General features: G+C 43.4%; 1 protein-coding gene across 2 annotated transcripts in view; it reads left to right on the forward strand.

The window, feature by feature from the left end:
* BCAN (brevican) overlaps positions 1–23,635 on the forward strand; it is a 101,969-nt gene that overhangs the window by 37,706 nt on the left and 40,628 nt on the right. Inside the window, exons 6-8 of one of the 2 annotated variants that reach the window (XM_068251718.1) lie at positions 5,229–5,522; positions 10,748–11,140; positions 14,535–15,719. In XM_068251718.1, the coding sequence (XP_068107819.1) occupies positions 5,229–5,522; positions 10,748–11,140; positions 14,535–15,719 (1,872 nt within the window). The remainder of the gene's footprint in view (positions 1–5,228; positions 5,523–10,747; positions 11,141–14,534; positions 15,720–23,635) is intronic. The other variant, XM_068251719.1, reaches the window with a different exon arrangement.

Consider the following 23,635-nt stretch of genomic DNA (forward strand, 5'->3'; position numbering starts at 1 on the left):
CTTCCCTTGTCAAAAATGCCTGCCACTAATGCGGAAGAGGGTGATGCGCTCCACACTCTCAACACACATAGCGCGCACATGCGCATAAAACCAGGGCCACGTCACACCCGCCCCACCGTCCACCGCGCGCTGTCACTCAGAATGCAGCCGCCCTCTGTACTCCGCCCATCCCCTCCACATTGGCCTACAAACCCAGCTGCCCAATCGCGTCCTCCGCACCGCCCCGCCTACGCCACGTCATCCACCTCTTCCCCACTTCCCCTCTTAAACCCCACACTCGCAAAGTGCCGGCACAGAGGTGCCAAGCATCGTCTAGACTACACGCTGGTAAGTCCCTACTCCTTCTCCCTCATACTTAAGCAGCCCAACCACGGGAAACCTCGCTCATTATCACTATGTTATCTCCACTGCCAGCTATTTCGCCTACCCCCACCTAACAGCACCAATATGTAACCCCCATTCATGCAGCACAGCCCACATATATACTCCCCCCCTGGGTCCAATACTCACATAGCTGAATGGACAGCCACATGTATATATATATATATATATATATATATATATATATATTTATATATATGTATATATATATATATATATATATATATATATATATATATATATATATATAGGCATCTAGACTTATTTGTGATATACATACTATTCCACCACTAACTAGACCACCCTAACATGGCATCCTTTGAGATAGGATCACAATGTAATATAGGTTGCAATATGGAATTTTTATGATAAACATATGCATGTTGTTGTTGTTATTATCCACGCTGTAATAATCATGTGTTTATATAACATACTGAACACATACAATTGTACCACACACAGTATTCTGATGATTGCCATGTATCTCTGTCATTTTCTAGTGTATTGCTCCTGCCCTTTATTGCCTGAAGAAGCGGGTCCTTGCCCGCGAAACGCGTTGCGACTCTCTACTGGGAGCAATTGAATAAACTATATATATGTTTTGAAAATCGACAGCTCTGTTGTCTGTTTTTTATATTTTTATCCTTTCGGCGCCTCTGTACACCTTTGCGCTTTCTGACAGGACGCTTGAGGCAGGGCAAGACAGAAGTTGGATGGCAAATTGTGACAGCTCTGGCCACCGGTCAAGCCTGCGCACCCAGTAGTCCAAGGGTTCATCGCTGCTCACAGTGTCTAAATCCACACTTAAGGCCAAGTAGTCGGCTACCTGCCGGTCCAGGCATTGGTGGAGGGTGGATGCGGAAGGGCTAAGGCGAGGTGTTGGACTAAAGAATGTCCACATGTCCGACATCACCATGAGATCGCTGGAGCATCCTGTCCTTGCCTGCGTTGACATGGGAGAAGGATTACTGGCAGTAGTACCTTTATTGCGTTGTGCTGTGACATCACCCTTAAACGCATTGTAAAGCATAGTTGCCAGATTGTTCTGCAAGTGCTGCATCCTTTCTGCCTTCTGGTGATTTGGAAACATCCCCGCCACTTTGTGCCTATACCGAGGGTCTAGTAGCGTGGCCACCCAGTACAGCTCATTCCCATTGAGTTTTTTATACGGAGGTCCCTCAACAGGCTGGACAGCATGAAATGCCCTCTGTACAAAGTTGGATGCAGACGTTCTATCCATCTCCTCTTGCTCTTCCTCAGTGACGTCAGGTAAGTGCTCATCCTCCCCCCAGCCACGAACAATACCACGGGAACGTTGAGCAGCACAAGCCCCCTGCGACGCCTTCTGCAGTTTTTCTTCTGCCGCTGCCTCCTCCTCCAAAGAAAGACCTTCCTCATCATCCGAGTCTGACTCCTCTTCCCCACACGACTCTTCCTCCTCCTCCCCCCTCTGTGCTGCCGCAGGTGTTGAGGAAACATCTGGTGCTGATGAGAATTGATCCCACAACGCTTCCTCCTGTAACTGTTCCTGTTCACGCTCCTCCACAGCTTGATCCACCACACTACGCACGGCACGCTCCAGGGAGTAAGTGTACGGGATCAAGTCGCTGATGGTGTCTTCACTGTGACTCACCAGGTTGGTCACCTCCTCAAACAGCCGCATGAACCTGCATGCATTTTGTATGAGTGTTCAGTTGTTGGGCCAGAACATCCCCATCTCCCCAGAGAGTCTGTAATTGTAGAGGTACTGGGTGAAGGCTTTCTCCTGTTCTAGCAGGCGAGAGAACATAAGGAGGGTCGAATTCCAGTGAGTCGGGCTATCGCAAATCAGGCGTCTCACCCGCAACTTGTTTCTCCGCTGAATATCGGCAAAGCGTGCCATGGCCGTGTAAGACCACCTGAAATGCCCACACAACTTCCTGCCCTGCTTCAGGACATCCTCTAAGCCTGGGTACTTTGACACAAATCTTTGAATGACTAGATTCAGCAAATGTGCCATGCAGGGTACATGTGTCAGCTTTCCCAAATTCAAAGCGGAAATGAGATTACTGCCATTGTCACACACCACGTTGCCGATCTCCAGCTGGTGCGGGGTCAGCCACTGATCCACCGGTTTGTTAAGAGCAGCCAGGAGAGCTGCTCCAGTGGGACTCTCCGGTTTGAGGCAAGACATTTCTAAGATGGCGTACCTGGCATGCAGCATAGGCCCTGGGGAGCTGGGGCTGTGTAGCTGGAGAGGAGATCACAGCACCAGTAGAGTTGAACTGCCACTCAGCCAAGGAGGAGGAGGATGATGACAACGAAGAGGATGTAGCAGGAACAAGTGGCAAGAGGCCTGCCTGAAAGCCGTGGTGGTGTCACAATTTGGTCCGCTGCACAGCCACGTACTCCTTGCTTGTCAGCGGTCACCAGGTTGACCCAATGGGCTGTGTAATTAATGTACCTGCCCTGACCATGCTTGGCAGACTAGGCATCCGTAGATGGACCCTTGACCCAACGCTGTGTGCCAGAGATGACACTACTTGCCTCTCAACTTCACGGTACAGTTTGGGTATTGCCTTTTGAGATAAATAATTGCGGCCTGGTATCTTCCACTGCGGTGTCCCAATGGCCACAAATTTATGGAAGGCCTCAGAGTCCACCAGCTGGTATGGTAACAGCTGGCGAGCTAACAGTTCCACCAAGCCAGCTGTCAGATGCCGGGCAAGGGGGTGACTGGCAGAAATTGGCTTCTTCCGCTCAAAGATTTCCTTCACAGACACCTGGCTGCTGTGAGCAGAGGAGCAGGAACCGCTCAAGGTCAGAGGTGGAGTGGAGGAGGGTGGCTGTGAAGGTGCAAGGGAGAAAGCTGCTGAAGATGCTGGAGAGGAGAAGGAGGGTGGCTTTTGTTTCGTGTGCTGCTTTTTCTCTGGTGCTCTTCCCATTGCAGTTTGTGCCTTTTCTCCATGTGCCTTCGTAAGGCATTTGTCCCTACGTGGGTGTTGGCCTTTCCACGGCTCAATTTTTGGAGGCAGAGAGAACAGATGGCATTGCTCTGATCTGAGGCAGACACATTAAAACATTTCCAAACCGCTGAACCCCCCCGGGGTGATGGCCTATGGTGGCATTAGCAGCTGACGTTGAAGGGCATGTTGGCTGGCTGTCCATAGGTTGCGATACATGGCGCCGGACACTGCCACCAGCTGTTTCTGATGACGAGCTCCCCCTGCTTCTTTCAGGAACTCATCTCCTCCTACTCCTCTCTGACTCCCCCTCTGAACTGTCCCCCTGTTCATCTCCTCTATTGGGAACTCACGTGACATCCGTATCATCATAATCATCATAATCATCATAATCATCCTGCCCAGCTTTGCTTGCCTCAGACACCCCATGAACTGCACCAACAGCAGGTACTTCATCCTCCTCCTCCTCACACGTTACGTCCATAGTGTCGCCTAACTCAGACATATGAGGTGGTGTAACTTGCTTAGCGCCTTCATCTTGTTGAAACAATAATGGCTGAGCATCAGTGATTTCACCACCAAATAACTCCTGCGAAGTGTCAAATGCAACGGATGTGGTGCTTGTAGTAGCGCTGGTGGCTGCGGAAGATGTGGTGTTCTGTGTTAAATAGTCAACCACGTCCTGACAATCTTGGGAGTTGATGGGACATGCCTTCTTCTGAGCACTGTACTTTGGTCCAGGGCCGCACAAAATCACATCAGCATGACCTCGCACAGACCTGCCGGGTGGCCTTCCTCTGGGTCTGCCTGGGTCAGGTGCAGTTAACAGGTATGCACGGAGTGGTATATCACACTGCGTGCACTCACGTAGTTAGGTGGGTGCACTGAACACAACAGGTAGATATATGCAGTGATGGGTATTACAAATGTGCACCTGTCACACACACGTACTGTGAACAGGTACAGTGACTGGTGGTATTAAATATCACACTGCGTGCGCTTACGTAGGTAGGTGGGTGCACTGAACAACAGGTAAGTATATGCAGTGAGGGGTATTACAATGTGCACCTGTCACACACAGACAGGTACCGGACAGGCACAGTGACACTGCGTGCGCTCATGTAGGTAGGTGGGTGCACTGTGAACAACAGGCAGGTATATGCAGTGATGGGTATTACAATGTGCACCTGTCACACACACAGGTAGTCACTGAATGTGCTGGGCCTGACAGTGACACACACAGTAGGAATTACCAAGGCTGTCTATCCAACACAAGTGTCTGTGGGACACACACACACACACACACAAAAAAAAGATCACTAGAACAATATTAGCTCTCAAAAGAGCTGTTAAGGGGTGCTTTTTTAGAAATAAGAATCAGCAAATAGCAAGCTAAGAAGCCTACAAGAGCCTACCTAAGCTTTCCCTATAGGTCTCTGCACAGCAGCTCTCCCTTCTCTAATTACTGCAGGCACACGAGTGAGTCCAATGCCTGATGCTGCCTGCCTTTTATAAGGGGGGGTGGGGCTCCAGGAGGGAGTGTAGCCTGATTGGCTACAATGTGCCTGCTGACTGTGATGTATAGGGTCAAAGTTGACCCTAATGATGCACTATTGGGGCGATACGAACTTCCAGAAAAGTTTGCGGTTCTCCGCAAACGCGAACCACGGAAGTTCGTCGGGAACCGTTCGCCGGTGAACCGTTCGGGCCATCTCTAGTAGCCAATTGCTATTATGTACATGCCACCAAAACTTATAAATAACCAGAATTTGTTTTGTCTTTTTGTTGAAGTTTTAATTTCAGAATGTTTATATCAGTGGTTTTAAATAATGAAACACACTTTAGCTTAGCTTTAGCTTTCTGCAGGAGACTAGTTTGTGAATTGTTCTTTTCTCCCTTATTTAGGTGAAGTGATTCTAGGTTCCTCACCAAATAAATTCACATTCACTGAAGCCAAAGACCACTGCAGTACAATGGGAGTTGAAATAGCATCCACTGGACAACTTTATGCTGCATGGAATGAGGGTGTAGATCACTGCAATCCTGGCTGGCTTTCTGATGGAAGTGTGCGGTACCCAATTGTCGCACCAAGAGAAAAGTGTGGAGGAAACTTATCTGGGGTCAAGACAGTCTTTCAATTCCGCAACCAGACAGGCTTTCCAGATCCTCAAACTAAATATGATGTATACTGTTTCAGAGGTACAGCAATAAAATCTATGTGCTGTTCGAGATTTTAGAGATAGATAGTTGGTTAAGCTGAAAACCCTCTTAAAGCACACCTAAAATAAGAGGGATATGGGGACTGACATAAATTATTTCTACCGAAACAATGCAGATTGGTGGGCATGGAGGGGACACATATCCCCAGATTCAGCACTGTAAGGGGGCACAGAGCATGGCCACTGCACCCCCAAGTGAGTCAGAGGCAGCTTGCTGGTTGGCCCACTCAGGTCCGTTTTGGTGGGCAGGAGGGGTTTCAGCATGAGGGGAGAGCATGACCACCTACATCGGCAGGGAGGAGGGCCACCCCCCCTGCCTTACCTTGGATTCTCCCCTCAGCACTCCCCCTCCAGCATCAATAATTGGCAGCAGCGGCGGGCAGGAACACATACCTCCATGTGCTCCACCGCGGAGGTCCAATGTCTAAGTGCCACACGCTACTTCCTGAGAAAAAGGAAGTAGCGTCAGACACTTAGAGAACAGAACCTCTGGCGCATGGAACACATGGAGGTATGTGTTTCTGCCCACCGCTGCTGCCAATGATTGATGCTGGATGGGGAGCGCTGAGGGGAGAACATGAGGTGAGGGGGGATGAGGAGGCCATGCTCTCCCCTCATGCTGAGACCCCTCCTGCCCCCCAAAACGGCCCTGGGCAGGCCCCAGAGGGCCCTCTCCCAAGGGTGCAGGGGCTGCAGCCTCTATTGTTACGCCACTGCCATAGACCCAGAACAAGCATGCAGATCAGCATGACTGAAGTCTGATTGGATTAGCCACATGCTTATTTCAAGTGTGTGATCCAGACACTACTGCATCCAAAGTGCTCAGCAGGACTGTCAGACAACTGGTATTGTTTAAAACGAAATTAATATAGCAGCCTTAATATCTCACTCATTCCAGGTTTCCTTTAAAAGTGTCTGAAGTAGCATGGGCCCTAATAAATGATGCAATAGTAAAGTTGCAATTTTATCATTACTAACGCCTGGTGAGCACCGCCTGTTAACTCATTAGCGTCATGTGCGTTATCACGGTAACGCACAAGTTGCAATGGTACTTTACTGTTGCATAGTGCATCAGGCCCAAGATGAGATAAACATGTCCTAGTTCTACTTGAAAAAAGTCTGTGTTCCTTTTTTTCTCACTTAAAGGGTTAAAGGAGAACAGAAGTGAGAAGTATATGGAGGTTGCCATATTTATTTCCTTTTAAACAATACCAGTTGCCTGGCAGCCCTGCTGATCTATTTAGCTACAGAAGTATATGAATAATACCAGAAACAAGCATGCAGCTAGTCTTGTTAGATCCGACAATAGTGTCAGAAACACCTGATCTGAATACGCTTGTTCAGGGTCTGAGGGTCTGTGGCTATAAGTATTAGAGGTAGAGAATGAGTAAGATAGCCAGGCAACTGTCATTGCTTAAAAAGAAATAAATATGGCATCCCCCAAATCCCTCCCACTTCAGTTGTCCTAGGGCTATATAAAACAGTTTCTGTGGAGCTGGACTGTAATTTTCAATGATAACTAATTAGAGACAAACAATCAAGGGGTCCACACAATGCATCCCCCCTCCCCCCCCCCGCCCCCCCCCCCCCAAAAAAAAAATACTAAATCTTAATTGTGGATGTGGATAAAAAAAAAATCACAGATAGCACAATCAGCAGGTTGTGATATTTGTGACTTTTTTGTAATGAGAGGAAGTAAGGGTAGAGTAGTGAAGTATATTCACAGAGGTGGGATGCACTCCTGCAACCACCGACAGAGCCTACGGGTTTGAGGGGTTATGATGATGGGTGAGGACTAACAGTTCCTATCCTCTATTTAGAAAAAAAATAGAATTTTTCAGCTACATTGGGCCAATCCCATTCACTTTTCTCCTAGGGGATAAAACTCAAGTTCTGTTTAAAGTAACTTCTCAGCACTCTGCCATTGATCAAGTACCAAAAAGTAGGTGAAAAAGTACTGTCAAAATTATTCTGAGTATTTTATTGCTTACTTGTGGCTTTAAAAGCATTATATAGATAAGGTGTAAACTAACGCCTTGGAGAAAACTTTGGCGGTAAATTGAATTGGATCAGGCCCATTGTCTCTCCTCTTGGTAAGCACTGGACAGTTTCTGGGGCATATTGATAAAGATTCTCTCCCCCATTCCCCTAAGACTCGGACACCCTGTTGTGATGCAGTAGCCCAGCCAGATGTGCTCACTGCTCACCAGTATCAGGTAGCCCCCCCGTATAGGTGGCCAGAAGTACGCCCATGTAATGTGTAGACTGAGAGGCACCCAGTATTAGGTAGCCGCATGTGACACCCATTATACTGTAGGTTGTCTCCAAGTATAGGCAGCCAGAAGTAGCCCTCCATTATCTGGTAGCCAGAGGGACTTCTAGTATATGTAACTATATGTCCCCCCCCCCCCCCCAAATAAGTAGTCAGAGAGGGCCCCCCAGTATCCCCCTCCCTCCCCTAAATATAACAACATGCAAACACTCCATATACTAGAAATAGGTAGCCCCCCCCCCCCCCCGCACACACAGATACCCAATATAAGAATTAGGTAGCCTTGACTAACCCCCTCCCACTAAGCATTCAAATAAGGTTGCAACTCCTCATCCTCATAAGAATTAAGTAGCACGGAGTAACCCCTAGAGGTGATTAGCATGGAAGCAGCCTTTTGTAACACCCTCCTTACTTCCCACCATTTCAGAATTAGGTAGAAGGTAGTCCACCCCCCCTCCCCCGCCGTCATCACCACTGCCAAGATATCACAGGTAGCCTTGTGAACCCCTCCCCCTCCATATTGGAACAAGGTAGGCTTCTCAGTCCGTGCCCCTCCCCACCCAAAAATTAAATAAATAAATGAAAATTGCAGGGTAAAAGCATATGACCTTTTCAGGTGATGCCAGCTGTCTACTTGTTGGTACGTGACATCTACATCACATGCTGATGAGTCACAGGAGAGCTGCTCATCGCTGCGAGAGCCATGGTGGTGACAAAGATGATGGGTAGGAGAAATGCGCCACAGATGAGAGTCTTTCATTCCTCTGTGCACTTTTGCCTGGTTCTGTTTCTTCCTTCTCCCTCCTAGCGCCCATGCCCCCCCCCCCCCTTTAAAAATGTCCCTCAGTTACAGAGAAAGTCTGCCTGCACTATTATTATTATTTTTATTTATAGAGTGCCAACATGTTCTGTAGTGCTGTGCAACATGCAAAACATACAGGGAGCATAGATACATGAACAACTCAACATACTGTGCAATCAGGACAACCAGTAAAACAAGTACAGATACAGTACATGCAGTTGATGTATAGTTTGAATATCATCACCTATTCTGATAGATATTCATTTGATAAATTGCACAGAAGCAGGAAACAAAAGGGAGAAGTCCCTGCTCCTGTGAGCTTACAATCTAGAGGGTAGTGAGGTTCAGACAGTAGGGGAGTGGACAAAGGGGTTAGCAGATGATGCACTGAGCTTTAAATTCTAGCTAAAGCAAATTCTAAGCTTGTCTGGATAGGTGTATCTTAAGACTATGCTTTAAAAAATGTCCAGGCTTGAAGCATGACAAGAGAGTTTCAAAGGAGACGTGACACTTGTGATAAGTTCTGGATGTGAGAGTGAGAGGAGGTGACCAAGCTGGACAACAAAAGGGAGGAGCAAAGTTCCAGGATGGGTGATATTTGGAGATTAATGAGGAAATGTATGGAGGGGATAGCATATGTAGAGCTTTTTATGATAGTGTTAGGAACTGGATCCTTTGGGTGATTGGTAGCCAATGGAGGGGTTGGCAAAAAAGGGCAGCATCAGAGGAGTAGGAAGAGAGGTTTTTTTGGTAGGCCACAGAGTAGGGTGTTACTGTAATCAAGACGCGACATGATTAGAGCATGCACAAGCATTTTATTAGCTTTTGTGTAAGGAAGGGACGGATTCTGGAGATGTTTTTAGATTAAAGTAGCAGGAGGTTATTTAATGTGTTGAAATGAGAGCTCAGAGTCCAGAGTTACTCCCAGACAAAGAGCTTTTGAAGTTGAGGTAATTGTAACCATAGGTGGGGTAGCGTAGAGAGATGGAGGAAATATTACAATCTCTGTTTTGTTCATGTTAAGTTTGATCAAATGGGGTGACTTGAAAGCAGACAGACGGTAAAGGACTCAAGATAATGGTGTAGAGAGGTCAGAAGCTGAGCAATAGATTTGAGTATCATCAGGGTGATACTGGAAACCAAAAAAGCGTATTAATTGTCCCAGGCCATAAGTATAGATGGAGAAGAGAAGAAGTCCTAAAACTGAGCCTTGTGGTACACCAAAAGATAGCGGGTGTGGAAAGCAGTTAGTGTTGGAATAGGAGACAGTGAAAGAGCATCCAAACAGGTAGCAGCTAATCCAAGAATGTGCTAGTTCCTAGACACCCAGTGATGACAGTGGCAGAGCAAAGGTCTAGGAGTATTCGTTAAGTAAATCGGCTTTAGGATTTTGCAATGAGGAGGTCGATTGCAACTTTGGTGAGGACTGTTTCAGTAGAATGGTAAGATCGGAAGTCAGACTGGAAGGGGTATCAAGGAGTTAGTAGACAGGAAGTCAGACAGTTCTGAATATGTGTCATTCCAGCAGTTTGGAAGCAAAAGGGAAGTAGTGAGACTGGACAATAGAGACGGCTGTAGGGTCCAAAGAAGGTTTTTCAATTAGTGTTATGATAGCTTGTTTAAATGAGGAAGGGAAAATGCCAGTTGAGATGGAGAAGTTGAACGTAGTCATTAGAGCAGGGATGAAGGAAGCGGGGAGCTGGGGGATAAGATAAGAGGGAATAGGATCCAAAACACAGGAATTGAGATGAGCTTTAGAAATTAGTGAAGAAAGGCACTGTTCGGTCAAAGCAGTGAAAGCTGGTCAGAGTGAGTGACTGGCCAGGTAGAGAAGGGGAGGGGTAGTTTCTGGTGGGTGAGCAACCAGGCAGAGGTTAGGAAGGCGGAGTAGATGGTTGGACTGGTGAACTCAGACCTATATTCTGTATTGAGGCTGGAAGATTAAAAGTTTTTTTTAGAACAGGAGTTAGGCCCCACCAAAGTCAGTTGTTTTTTGTTTGTTTTTTTCAAGCATGCAGTCCTGTTAAATTACAATGCATACACTTTGGGAACGTATTTAAATTAAACTACAATAGTAGTAAGTAACATTACATTTAGCAGCACTACAGTAACTTCATATCCGTTTTTTTAGGCAAGGACCTCATTCCAACACAGAACCATACTGAAAGCCACCCACCTCTCATAGAGAGAGTCCAGAACGTTATTACAGTTACTGAAAGCTTTGAGGAACTGAAGCTGCCAGAGGTAAAAGCTGAGAATGAAGCCCAGGGCTTTGTAGACACAATTCCACTGAACGATTCTAAGACCACCAGGACTGCTGACTTCGATGTGGAGGATGTTCCCACTGTCAAAAACCTTCAAGAAATGCCACTACAACCGACTGTTCCTGTCGCTGAAAGCCTTGACGGTGAAGAGGACCTGTCTCCTGCCTTTGCAAGTTTCCCTCCCTATGAAGAGCATGCAGATGACAGTGAAGAGTCTACAATAGATAGCACAACTATAGCCATTTCAAGACTACCTTATGGTAAGCAAGGTATTCAATTGATACTTCAGGAAGGAGGAGAATTCTGAATGTGTTTCTTTTCATATCTTTCCACTAAAAACTAGCAATTATTAAAAAATAATGCAGTTAGTTGTTCATTATTAAAAAATAACAGAAGGTCACAGCTCTCAACAGTGAGCTGCTGGTCTTCAGTATGTTCTGACTTGTCTGCAGTTACTGATGCATCATGGAGAAAAGTGAGGCCAGGAAGCTACTTAGCTGTGTTGTTTGCACAAACTGTCAAGAGTCATGTAAAGTCAGCCATCCAGATCACATGGATATTCTGCTCTTTCTTGTACTTTGAGGTAATCCCCTGCTAATACACTCATATTATCCTATTTTAAGTTAATCCCTGTCTCACTGTTATGGTGTGGACTCAGTCTTTAGGACTCTTTTTCATTACCCAGATGCTTTCTGCATCTGACTTTCCACATCACATCTCCCTGAGGTTGTCTTCTGGGGCAACGTGAAGTCCAGATGCGGCTGTACACTTCACTGCTGGTGCTGGGGAATTGGATGCGTGCTGCAGAAATTGGCAGCATGCAATCCATAGTCTTATCTGCAGCGCACCGCAATGGCGCAACCGCGTTTAATGGAAATGATTCCATTGACATGCATTTGTTGCAGATCCATTGCAGAGCATCGCGATATGAATTTGTGTCTAGTGTGACAGCTTTTAGTCATACGTTGTGTCCACATCTTCCTCCTCTACTAAGCTGCTCCCATTGACCAAGTGTTGCCATCTATAGCTATGGTGACAGAATTAGGAGGCACCAGTCTAGTGAAGATTTGCCAATGTGAGCAGCTGAGTAAGGGGTAGGTACAATTTAAAAATAGGACTGTGTCTCACTCCATAACCATTTGCACACAGGCTTACTTTAAAAAGGACTTAAAGTCACCCAGAACTCTGAACTCCCAGGGGTACAAGAACAATTTTTGTATAATGCTTTCTTCCTATGGCACTCAAAAAGCATGGCATGTCTGAGACCATCGTTATTGGCAGAGTGGATTATCTCACAGAGGAAAAGCTATATGCTTTTAAATGCCAGACTTAACAGACTGCATTTCAATTTGAATTGGACTGGAGTGTGGTTGGCCATTTCAAAAGGTAGGAGAAGCATAACAGAAGGCACTGGGTCTAAATGTTTGGAGGATAGATTCTATATATCAACAACTGGCTGGTAACCAGAAGTAACTGCAATCATTAAAGTGCATCTGAACTCTTGCACAGGACAGAAGGAAAACATAGAGAAATGCACTGTATATACTGTATATTCAGAGAGTTTAGCCTGTCTAATTCCCCCCTCATCTGTGACTAATCACAAGTGTAATTTGATCTCTCAGCTGTGTCAGCTCAGGAATCTTAACAACCCTCAGCAGAGCAGGACATTTTTAAACACAGGATGTTAACCCTATTTCTACGTCCATGAAAGAAGGCAGTAGACACACTGCAGATTTATTGCAGGATTTGTAGCAGTATCAAATAAATGTTTTTCTTTAAAGGTTAGTATGCTGTTGGGTTTTTTTTTTTTTGTTTTTTGCTTTTTTTTGCTGTGTAGCCACAGTTGTTGTCTTATAAGGATTCCACAAATCTAATAGATCTTTAGTGTCCCCTTCTGCAGTTGTCACGCTGGGCATCTGCCTGGTTTGTCTATGCCTAAAAAACTGCCCTGTTCTAGGTGGATGATGATGAATGTACTTCATTGATAAAATAGACCCCATCAGTTTTGGAATATTTGTTTTAGTTTCAAAATTATTTTATCATGAAAAACACCAGGTATAACTTACAGTGCATACATTAGTGAACAGCTGTCCACAATCAGCATTGTGAAACAGAAGACAGAATAACAATATTTGTTCACAAAAAATCCTAGTAAAGAGGGAAGGTTCCATAATACTGTATATAAGGCACATGTGAGCAAATCAAAACATAACTGAACAAAGTAAGAACATATAACAAAATAAGAGGTTGGTATTACTCAGATACAGATTAGCATAAAAAGACAAAAAAAGATTACTGTCAACTCGACGCCATATAGGCATTGCTCAGAACTATTTAATAATAATTTCCTCACCCACTCAGCCAAGACTCACCGTTAAATTCACTACGTCTATTAATCCAGGGATCCCATGTTTTATAGTGAACTAGCTGAAGACCGGGTGTGTATTTGGTTGTTGGTGGCTCCACCCACTTTTTCTAACCTTGACACACAATTATTAAATTACCAAGTTTATGAGCTTTGGGGTCCTTGGCATCAATAATAAAAAAATTCACATTGAAATGAAGCAAATGTGATTGGCTGTTTGTAGCTACGCCCCCTTTTCTAAATTTGAACCCTAGTCACCCAATGACCGAATGTACCAGGTTTGAGGCCTCTGCCATTATCACTGTAAAAATGGCAGCAATTTAAATATTTGCCTTGAAAATCAATAGTTGAATTTTGATTGGCTTCTGTAGGCTTCACCAACTTTCCTGAATATGAATCCCAGTCGACCAGTGACATAGTGTGGGTAGTTTGAGAACCTTAAAGGGGCTCATACATTGGTCGATTTCGAGCCTATCAAATCTATCAATCGATTTGCGGCCGATTTCGATCGATTTGACTGGCAGCAGATTGATGGCCCATAGAGTTGCATTGGGTTTAATGGTGCAGTAATGCCTTTAGATCGATTTTCAATAGATTTACAATAGATTTCATTATGAAATCTATTGGATATTTGACCTGACAGGCATCTGACAGAAATCTATCTGATGGTCAAATCTGCTGCAAACCTATCAGTGAATGGCTACCTTAATGCTGGATACACACGGTGCGTTCCCGCACTCGATGCGCCGCTCGATTCCCGTCGATTCGCGGCCGCTCGATCATTTCCGACATGTCCGATTCACGTTTCGATGAATTGTTAGGTCAATTTGGCATACTTTACATGACAATCGACCTAACAATCATCGAAATGCGTTCGGAAATGCTCGAGCGGCCGGGAATCAAGCAGCGCATCGAGTACAGGAACGCACCATGTGTATCCAGCATATGAATGGCTGCAGTTTAAATTATCCCTGTGAAAATGTTTATTTGGCTCCTGCCACTTTTGTAACCTTGACACACAGTCACTCAATGACCAAGTCTGTGAGCTTTGGGGTTCCTTACATCATTAATGTGAGAATGAAAGCGGTTTATCAAGCAAAGAAATTTTATTGGCTATTTTGGCTCTGCCTCCTATAGTGAATTTTCAGTTATGTATTCATGGGTAAATTGAGGAAATGGTTCTGCCAACAAGAGTTTTCAATCTCTAAGTGCAATGACATTTAAATGTTAAATGCTATGTGTAATCCTACTTTTGGGCAATATCAAGTGTCTTATTTTTATTTTGGCAGGAGATAATCCTGGTCTCATCCCAGAGTTCACCAGAGGACCATTTGATGAACAAGTTCTGCCAACTTCAGGTGACTCGATCTTAGATGTGTCGTTTGTGAATGTACTTGCAGAAAATGATTATGACAACATGACTGACTCGACACAGGAACCAGGAGTTACTGTGTCAGAATCAGCGAGCCACATTTCAAGTGCCGGAACCCCTGACCCAGCACAGTTTTCAGAAGCAGGTCACACTGTGGATGTACATAGTCAAGATGAAACGAGTCAAGAAAATACCAACACCATGACATTAGTGGGTAGTATTAGTCAGATTGTCCCAACTACAGCTACCACAGTAGTAGATAGTGACACAGATGACAGTGGTGTAACTATTCCATTACTAAGAGTGAATGTTGAGAATGAGCCCCTTAACTCCCTAGATATCACAGTAACTAAACCAATACCCACTAGGCATCCAAAAACACAGCAGGATGACTTTGAGGCATCTGGACATGAAGATCATTTACTGCTTACAGGGGTACAGCAAACTCCAAAAACTCTCTTAAGTTCACTAGAAGAACTGGTCTCTGGAGACCGTGTAAGTGAGACACCAGATCCTACCAAACTGTCACATATTTTTGAAACAAACCTTGTAGTTACAACACCTGTAGCATATTCTGAAGGGCCGCAAAGCTTTAATAGCCCTAATTTATCTTGGGAAGAAGGAAGTGGAGAAACCCCAGATTCCACATGGACTAATTTAGGTGGTAATTCCATTGCCAACATTAGTTACATTCAAACACCGGAAGCTAATGAAAGTGAATACCAAGGACGTCTAAGAAACATAGAGAATGCAACTCAGAGTAAATATGAAGATGATGAAACATCAACTGCCCCAGCTTCCCACCTGTTAAAGTCTAATGTATACCCTGGCCCATCAACCGTTAAAGATTTTGGTGTTGACCCACATGTTCATAAGAAGATTCCTTTTCCAACAACATCAATAATAGGAACAGAGGAAAATCACCTAGATTTAGATTCTATTCATATAAGCTCCACTGTGCAACCCAATACTCATGGGAAGTCTACCAGTCCTTCTTTGGAGAAGACCCTATCACCAACTGAGTCATACTTAAGTCATACTGATCCCTTGCCAGCTGTCCCAACAGAGAAGGCCATTGTTGGATCCTCAGTGAACTTTTCAGGTAACAACTTATATGTCTCTACAGCCGTTATTCTATCAACGGTCTTCTCCTTCAAAAGCTTGCCATGAATACTTTTCCTCTCTACCTCTGTGCTTTCTTCTTCACTGTTTCATTCAAATCTGGGTTAACACCTATAATCAGCAGTTTGGCCAGTGCCAAACCAACCAGTTTGACCATTCAAGAGAACTTGTGTTTTTTTACTTCTATGAAGTATTTTTATGATTGTTTCCATGGAAAATAAACCAGATTAAATGCTTTTTAGAATTAAAGCAGTTATTTTAGGTCCTAACTTTTTTATTTTTCTGTTCCTATTCCTGGGTCTTCTTGATGCTTGTGTGAGTCTGATTATTTTACTAACGAGCCTTTTATTCTCTGCATGCCATTAAAATCATTACAATAACTTTGAATGGTACACATGTATGTACAGTATTATCAAGATACAGATGTGTTGGTTAGATAGTTGGAGATAGGTGGTTTGATTTCCAGCAACAAACCAGATAAAAGCAGGTAATTTAAAAATTGCCCACTGGTGACGTTCTGTAACTTGTTTTGTAAAGACATTATTGTCTTTATAAAGCTATATAGATTCTAGGTCGCTTTGATCTGACACAAATGGCCTAGGAACTAAGAAAACAAGAGGGTAAGTAAAGTAGTTACTTACAGTAGACAATTATATTATCTCAAAAATAAAATTAAAACGCCTGTCAAAGCTGCATTATTGTTTTTCCGATTAGACTGATGAAAGGTCATATTTTAATTGTCCAGCATCCCCACTGTATACATTTTGTAAATTCTGGTATCAAGTGTGACATCACAGTAAGTAAGGGAATCTCTCCAATGGGATGTCATTCAGTTTTTTTTCTTTGCAAATCAGCCTGCAAATTAGGAACATTTTACTGTTTTTGCTTTCAAAATTTAAAGGTACAAAAGCATATTTTTAGCTTTAGATTTTAGGATGAATTTAGAGTATACATATTGTACTTTACAGTGAATTGCTATTTATAACTTAAAGTCATAAATACAGTTAATTGGCACTCAAAAAAACCTAAACTACTTATTTGAATAAATGCATGTTCTTTCTCTTTCTTTCTTTCTTTCTTTCTTTCTTTCTTTCTTTCTTTCTTTCTTTCTTTCTTTCTTTCTTTCTTTCTTTCTTAAGCAGTATGTATATTTATATGTTACAGTAATCCAAAAATATGAAAGATTGCCTTGCTCCATTTACTCCTGGTTTGGACAGCAATATATATATATTTTTACTGCTTTGTATTAAAAATAAGGTTATCCAAAGTAAGCAATATGATTTACTCAGAAATCTACAAGTCACTATATTTGGATTTTGTACTGTCAGAGACTTGTTTAATATAATAGCAGACATAGGCCTCGATTCATCAAGACTTATCGAATAAATTACCGACAGCTCGGTAAAATACCGAACTCGATAAGATGACTTCAGGATTCATCAAAGTTATCTACAGCTGTTAGCAAGCATTCGGTAATGATGCAATAAAACGGAAGAAAGTGCAATTCATGAAAATTAAAGTGGGTGTGGTTTAGCGCTAAATTTAGGATTAGTTATCTCCTTCACCAGGTGTTAAGCCCTATTTGGAATGTTGCTACGTGGTGTTCAAAGGACTGCCTTTTTACCCACAATTCCACAGGAATCTTATGGCCTTGTGTTACATTACCTCTGTAAAATGGAAATATCGTCATGTTACCGAATGGTTACCGCATTGTTATCGATATTTTATCGAAGTCACACTGAATGCGGAAAAACCTTGATGAATACAACTAGATATCGATAAACTTCGAATTCGGTAATTTAACGAACTGGAAAAAGGTATTGGAAAGACAATGATGAATCCAGGCCATAGGCCTGGATTCATCAAGACTTATTGAATCAATTACCAACAGCTCGGTAAAATACCGAACTCGATAAGTTGATTTCAGGATTCATCAAAGTTATCTACAGCTGTTAGCGTAGCATTCGGTAATCATTCGGTAATGATGCGATAAAACAGAAAAAAGGGGAATTCATGAAAATGAACGTGGGCGTGGTTTAGCGTTAAATTTTGGATTAGTTATTTCCTTCACTGCTCTGTCGTTATTCCTGTCAGATCATTGCTGACAGAGAAGATGGAGCCATTTGAAGGAGAGTGATTCAAAGGCACAGAAGAGCAAGAATAAGTTCTAGAAGGGTTTGAGTTCCTGGAGAACTGGGCAGACTTTGCAGTCAGCTACAGGTTCTACAGCAGGGATGGGCTGCACCTTAATGGGGAGGGTGCAGCTGCATTGGGGGAGAAGATGGCTAAACGGTTGGAGGAGATTTTTAACTAGGGGAGGCGGGAGGATAAAGTGTCAATACGTAGACAAGATAAGGTAAAAAGACAGTGGGAGCCTAACATTATGGGGGGTGGAGAGGGGGGTGGGGACAGTGTAAAGATTAAGGAGGTTGGTAAAAATTCAAGTAGCCCATTTCATGTAAACAAAATTGGTAAATGTGGTGGTAAAAATATAAAGTGCATGGTAACCAATGCTCGGAGCCTTGCAAATAAAATAGACGAACTAGAGTTCATTCTGAATGACAAAGGCTATGACATTGTGGCAATAACCGAGACATGGATGGATGAAAGCCATGACTGGATAGCTAATTTAAAAGGATACAATGTGTTTAGGAGGGATATAACAGGGAAAAAAGGTGGAGGGGTTTGTCTCTTTGTTAAGCATTCTCTTACAGCTGTCCTCAACGATGAGATGGAGGAAGATTGCGAAGATGTGGAGTCCGTTTGGGTAAATATTCATGGTGGAAATAAAAGTTGCCAATTGCTTATTGGGGTATGCTACCGGCCACCTCTTATTAATGAAGCTGCAGAACTGCGATTACTACAGCAGACTGAAAAAGCTGCGAGTAAAAATTAGGTCATAATTATGGGTGACTTCAACTTTCCAGACATTGACTGGAGTATTGAGGCTACCCATTCTGGTAAAAGCAGCAGATTTCTGGCAGCACTACAGGACAATTACTTGACTCAAATGGTAACTGAACCAACTAGGGGGAATGCGTTACTGGATCTGATCATTTCTAATAGACCAGATAATGTATCAAATGTGCAGGTTCAAGAACATTTGGTAAATAGTGATCACAACATGATAACGTTTGATCTGGTGACTGATAGGCCACGGGGCAGCGGGACCACTAAAACTATGCATTTTAGAAAAGCAAAGTTCAATCAAATTAGGCAGGCACTAAGTTTGGTGAACTGGGATAATGTACTACAAGGGGAAGACACTGAAGGGAAATGCAAGCTTTTAAACTTATACTCAATCAATATTGTAGTATGTATATCCCATATGGAAAAAAAAATATCTAGGAATAAAAAAAGGCCTCTATGGATGAATAGAAAGGTTAAAGATAAAATGAAGAGGAACAAGAATGCCTATAAGGTCTTAAAACAGGAGGGGACTGAGGCTGCATTAAGCAATTATAAGGAGTGCAATAAAAATTGTAAAAAAATAAATTAGGCAGGCAAAGATTGAAGCTGAAAAACAAATCGCTAGGGATATCAAATCTAACCCAAAAAAGTTTTACAAGTACATCAACTCTAAAAAAAGAAAGGTTGACTGTATAGGACTCCTAAAGGATGAGGGTGGGAACTCAATGGTGGATGACCAAGGTAAGGCAGAGTTATTAAATGCTTTCTTTGCTTCTGTCTTCACAAAAGAAACAGCACTGTTGCAAATTACAGAGGCGGAAGAGTCTCAATCTTCTAACTGTAATATTAAATACTTAACGCAGGAAGAAGTGAAGGCAAGACTAAATAAATTAAAAATAGACAAGGCACCTGGCCCGGATGGCATGCATCCTCGGGTCCTAAGGGAATTAAGTTCAGTTATAGATAAACCCCTTAATCTTATCTTTTGTGACTCTCTTGCAAGTGGCAGAGTCCCAGTGGATTGGCGTACAGCCCACGTTTTCCCATTATTTAAGAAGGGCAAAAAATCAGATCCAGGAAATTATAGACCTGTAAGCTTAACATCAGTTGTATGCAAACTATTTGAGGGGTTACTAAGAGATACTATACATGACTTCATAGTAGAAAATAATCTTATTTCTCAGCAACAACATGGGTTTACTAAAGACAGGTCCTGTTTGACTAACATGCTCAGCTTTTATGAGGTAGTGAATGCTAATATGGATATTGGGAATGCTGTAGATGTGATATACTTGGACTTTGCAAAGGCCTTCGACACTGTTCCCCACAAAAGTCTGGTGCAAAAGTTGAGGATGCAAGGACTGGGGAAGAGTCTGTGTTCATGGATAGGGAACTGGCTAATGGACAGAAAACAAAGAGTTGTGGTCAATGGATCGTACTCAAAATGGGAGACTGTTAGCAGTGGGGTCCCACAGGGGTCTGTTCTGGGTCCAGTGCTCTTCAATTTATTTATTAATGACCTAGTAGATGCAGTAGTGAGCAATGTTGCTATTTTTGTAGATGATACAAAATTGTGCAGAATCATCAACTCTCAGGAAGATAGTGTCATATTGCAACAGGATCTGGATAGGATGGCTATATGGGCTAGTGTTGGGCGAACACCTGGATGTTCGGGTTCGGGAACGTTCGCCGAACATGGCCGCGATGTTCGGCATGTTCGGGCCGAACCCTGAACTCCCCGAACATCCCGCTTTTGGGGGCCCTATGGGGTTGCAGGCATAAGGGGGGAGCATGCCCCGATCGCGGGGGGGGGGGGGCGCTCCCCCCTCTGCCCGCTTCCCCATACAAAAGTTTAAGGAAAGTAAAATAGTACCGGTGATGAAGTGAGTGAGGAGGAGGAGTCCGGAGAGTGACGCGTTGAGGGAGGCCTGGCAGCGGGCGGTTCAGCGGTAGTACCCTTGTGGTACTTCCGCCCTTTCTCTGACCTCACGTCCTCTGCATATGAGGGTACGCGTCACGCGTACCCTCGTATGCGTCATCACGCAGAGGACGTGAGGTCAGAGAAAGGGCGGAAGTACCACAAGGGTACTACCGCTGAACCGCCCGCTGCCCGGCCTCCCTCAACGCGTCACTCTCCGGACTCCTCCTCCTCACTCACTTCACAGTGCCACTGCCAGCCACTACCACTGGTACTATTTTACTTTCCTTAAGCTTTTGTATGGGGAAGCGGGCAGAGGGGGGAGCTCTCGAACATCACCCGAACAGGCTGATGTTCTGCAGAACCCGAACAGTGGCGAACACTGTTCGCCCAACACTAATATGGGCACATACATGGCAGATGAAATTCAATGTTGACAAATGTAAAGTCATGCATTTTGGACGTACTAATGGTCTAGCACCATACAAAATAAATGGGATACAGTTGGGGACATCAAACTTGGAGAAGGACTTAGGAGTACTCATCGACAACAAGTTAAATAATCATACTCAATGCCAAGCAGCTGCAGCTAAAGCTAACAAAATTTTGGGATGCATTAAAAGGGAAATAAAAACTCGAGATGCTAGCATAATATTGCCCCTGTTTAACTCTCTAGTAAGGCCACATCTGGAATATGGAATTCAGTTCTGGGCACCACATTACAAAAAAGATATTGCAGTTTTAGAGCAGGTGCAGAGACGAGCAACAAAATTGATACGTGGGATGGAAGCTCTCACTTATCAAGAAAGGTTAGATAAACTGGGTTTATTTAGTCTAGAGAAACAAAAGTTTGCTTTCCTAAAACAGAACGAATTTGCGATAATTCAGGTTGGAGTGAGCTTGAGATGTCTCCCAGAGCAACACTGCTGAATATATGCAAATTAACCATTGTACCCTTAGAAGCTAAACACACCTCCAGAACCGCTGGAATGCAATGATGTGTCAGCTTGTTAATTTGTACAGAGCCATAATAATCCAACATGCATACAAACTGTTTCGCATTGTTTGATCCTCATCAGTGCATGGCATGGGTTAATTTGGCTCTATGGCGTAGGGCTTGTGAATCCGAGAGGCACAGACTAACCAGCAAGCTCATGGTGACCCAGAACTCATTGGAGTGTGTAAGGGACTACAATGGTCCTAAAAGCCCCCTTACTAAGATGTTAAGAAAAACAAAAGTTTGCTTTCCTAAAACAGAAAGAATTTGCGATAATTCAGGTTGGAGTGAGCTTGAGATGTCTCCCAGAGCAACACTGCTGAATATATGCAAATTAACCATTGTACCCTTAGAAGCTAAACACACCTCCAGAACCGCTGGAATGCAATGATGTGTCAGCTTGTTAATTTGTACAGAGCCATAATAATCCAACATGCATACAGACTGTTTTGGATTGTTTGATCCTCATCAGTGCATGGCATGGATTAATTTGGCTCTATGGAGTAGGGCTTGTGAATTTAGTCTAGAGAAAAGACGCCTTAGAGAGGATATAATTAACATGTATAAATACATCAGAGGGCAATATAATAGCTTGGCGGATGAGCTTTTTGTCCCTAGGGCTTCTCAAAGGACTAGAGGACATGATCTGCGCATGGAGGAAAAACGTTTTAGCCATTTATTTAGGAAAGGGTTCTTTACAGTAAGAGTGATTAACATGTGGAATGCATTGCCACAGGAAGTCGTTATGGCAAACTCTATACCTGCATTTAAAGGGGGCTTAGATGCTTTTCTTGCATTGAAAAACATTGATGGCTACAATTACTAGGTAATGCCTAATGATGTTGATCCAGGGATTTTATCTGATTGCCATCTGAAGTCGGGAAGGAATTTTTCCATTTAGGGGCTAATTGGACCATGCCTTGTAAGGGTTTTTTCGCCTTCCTCTGGATCAACAGGGATATGTGAGGGAGCAGGCTGGTGTTCTACTTTATACTGGTTGAACTCGATGGACGTATGTCTTTTTTCAACCAAAATAACTATGTAACTATGTAACCACGTACAGTACATTTGCAAGAGAATGGATTTATTTGCTGTACCAGGACATTGTCATTTATCTTGAATTATCTTGTAAGAGAACACAGGCAATGCCAGGGTCAACTGAAAAGCTAGCTGCACTACATTTTTTCACAAAAGGCTCCTATCAAGCCGTAGCTGGCGAAATTGTGGGATTGTCCCAAGCCACTTCCAGAATCCTGGTCCAGGTGTTAAGCCCTATTCGGAATGTTGCTGTTCAATGGACTGCCTTTTTACCCACAATTCCATGGGAATCTTATGACCTTGTGTTAAATTACCAACGTAAAATGGAAATATCGAAATGTTACCGAATGGTTACCGGCGCCGCATTGTTATCATCATGTCACACCGAATGCGGAAAAACCTTGATGAATATAACTAGAAATCGATAAACTACGAATTACGTAATTTACCGAACTGAAAAAGTTATTGCAAAGAAAATGATGATTCGAGGCCATATTCTGCTTCCTAAACAATCCAACACACAGGTAGAGATAGAGATAAACATTGAATTGTAATGTTTCATACATTTCTATTGAAATTGATGCAAATGATTTCACAAATAGATTGTGGTACTACACATGATAAATTCAAAAATTCTTATTTAAAAAGGCTATACATTCTAATTCAAGGAAGTGTAACAAATCACATATAAGACTGCTGTTGCTGCTAATTCTTCTAAAAACAAGTGCACATAACCATCCATAGTTCTAAATCTCCATTTAAGGGTTTGCTAAGTGCCAATATGATCATGCCACCAGAGGTAGGTGTGGGCTCTCCCAAATTTACGTGGTCAGACAGCTTTTAACAGAGCTATCTACAAAGGACATTAAATCATGGTAGTGGGCAGGGATTCTTTTCAGCTGGTAAGCATTAGTTCACAACCTCTGAGATCACCCCAGTGGAAATAGCAGGAACAGAGAACAACATGCGATGTGGAAAGAATCAGAGGTTAAAGCAGAGAACAGAAGTTTATATTACAGGAGTCAAGACCTGA

The sequence above is a fragment of the Hyperolius riggenbachi genome, chromosome 9, assembly GCF_040937935.1.
Source record: "Hyperolius riggenbachi isolate aHypRig1 chromosome 9, aHypRig1.pri, whole genome shotgun sequence".
NCBI lineage: Eukaryota > Metazoa > Chordata > Amphibia > Anura > Hyperoliidae > Hyperolius > Hyperolius riggenbachi.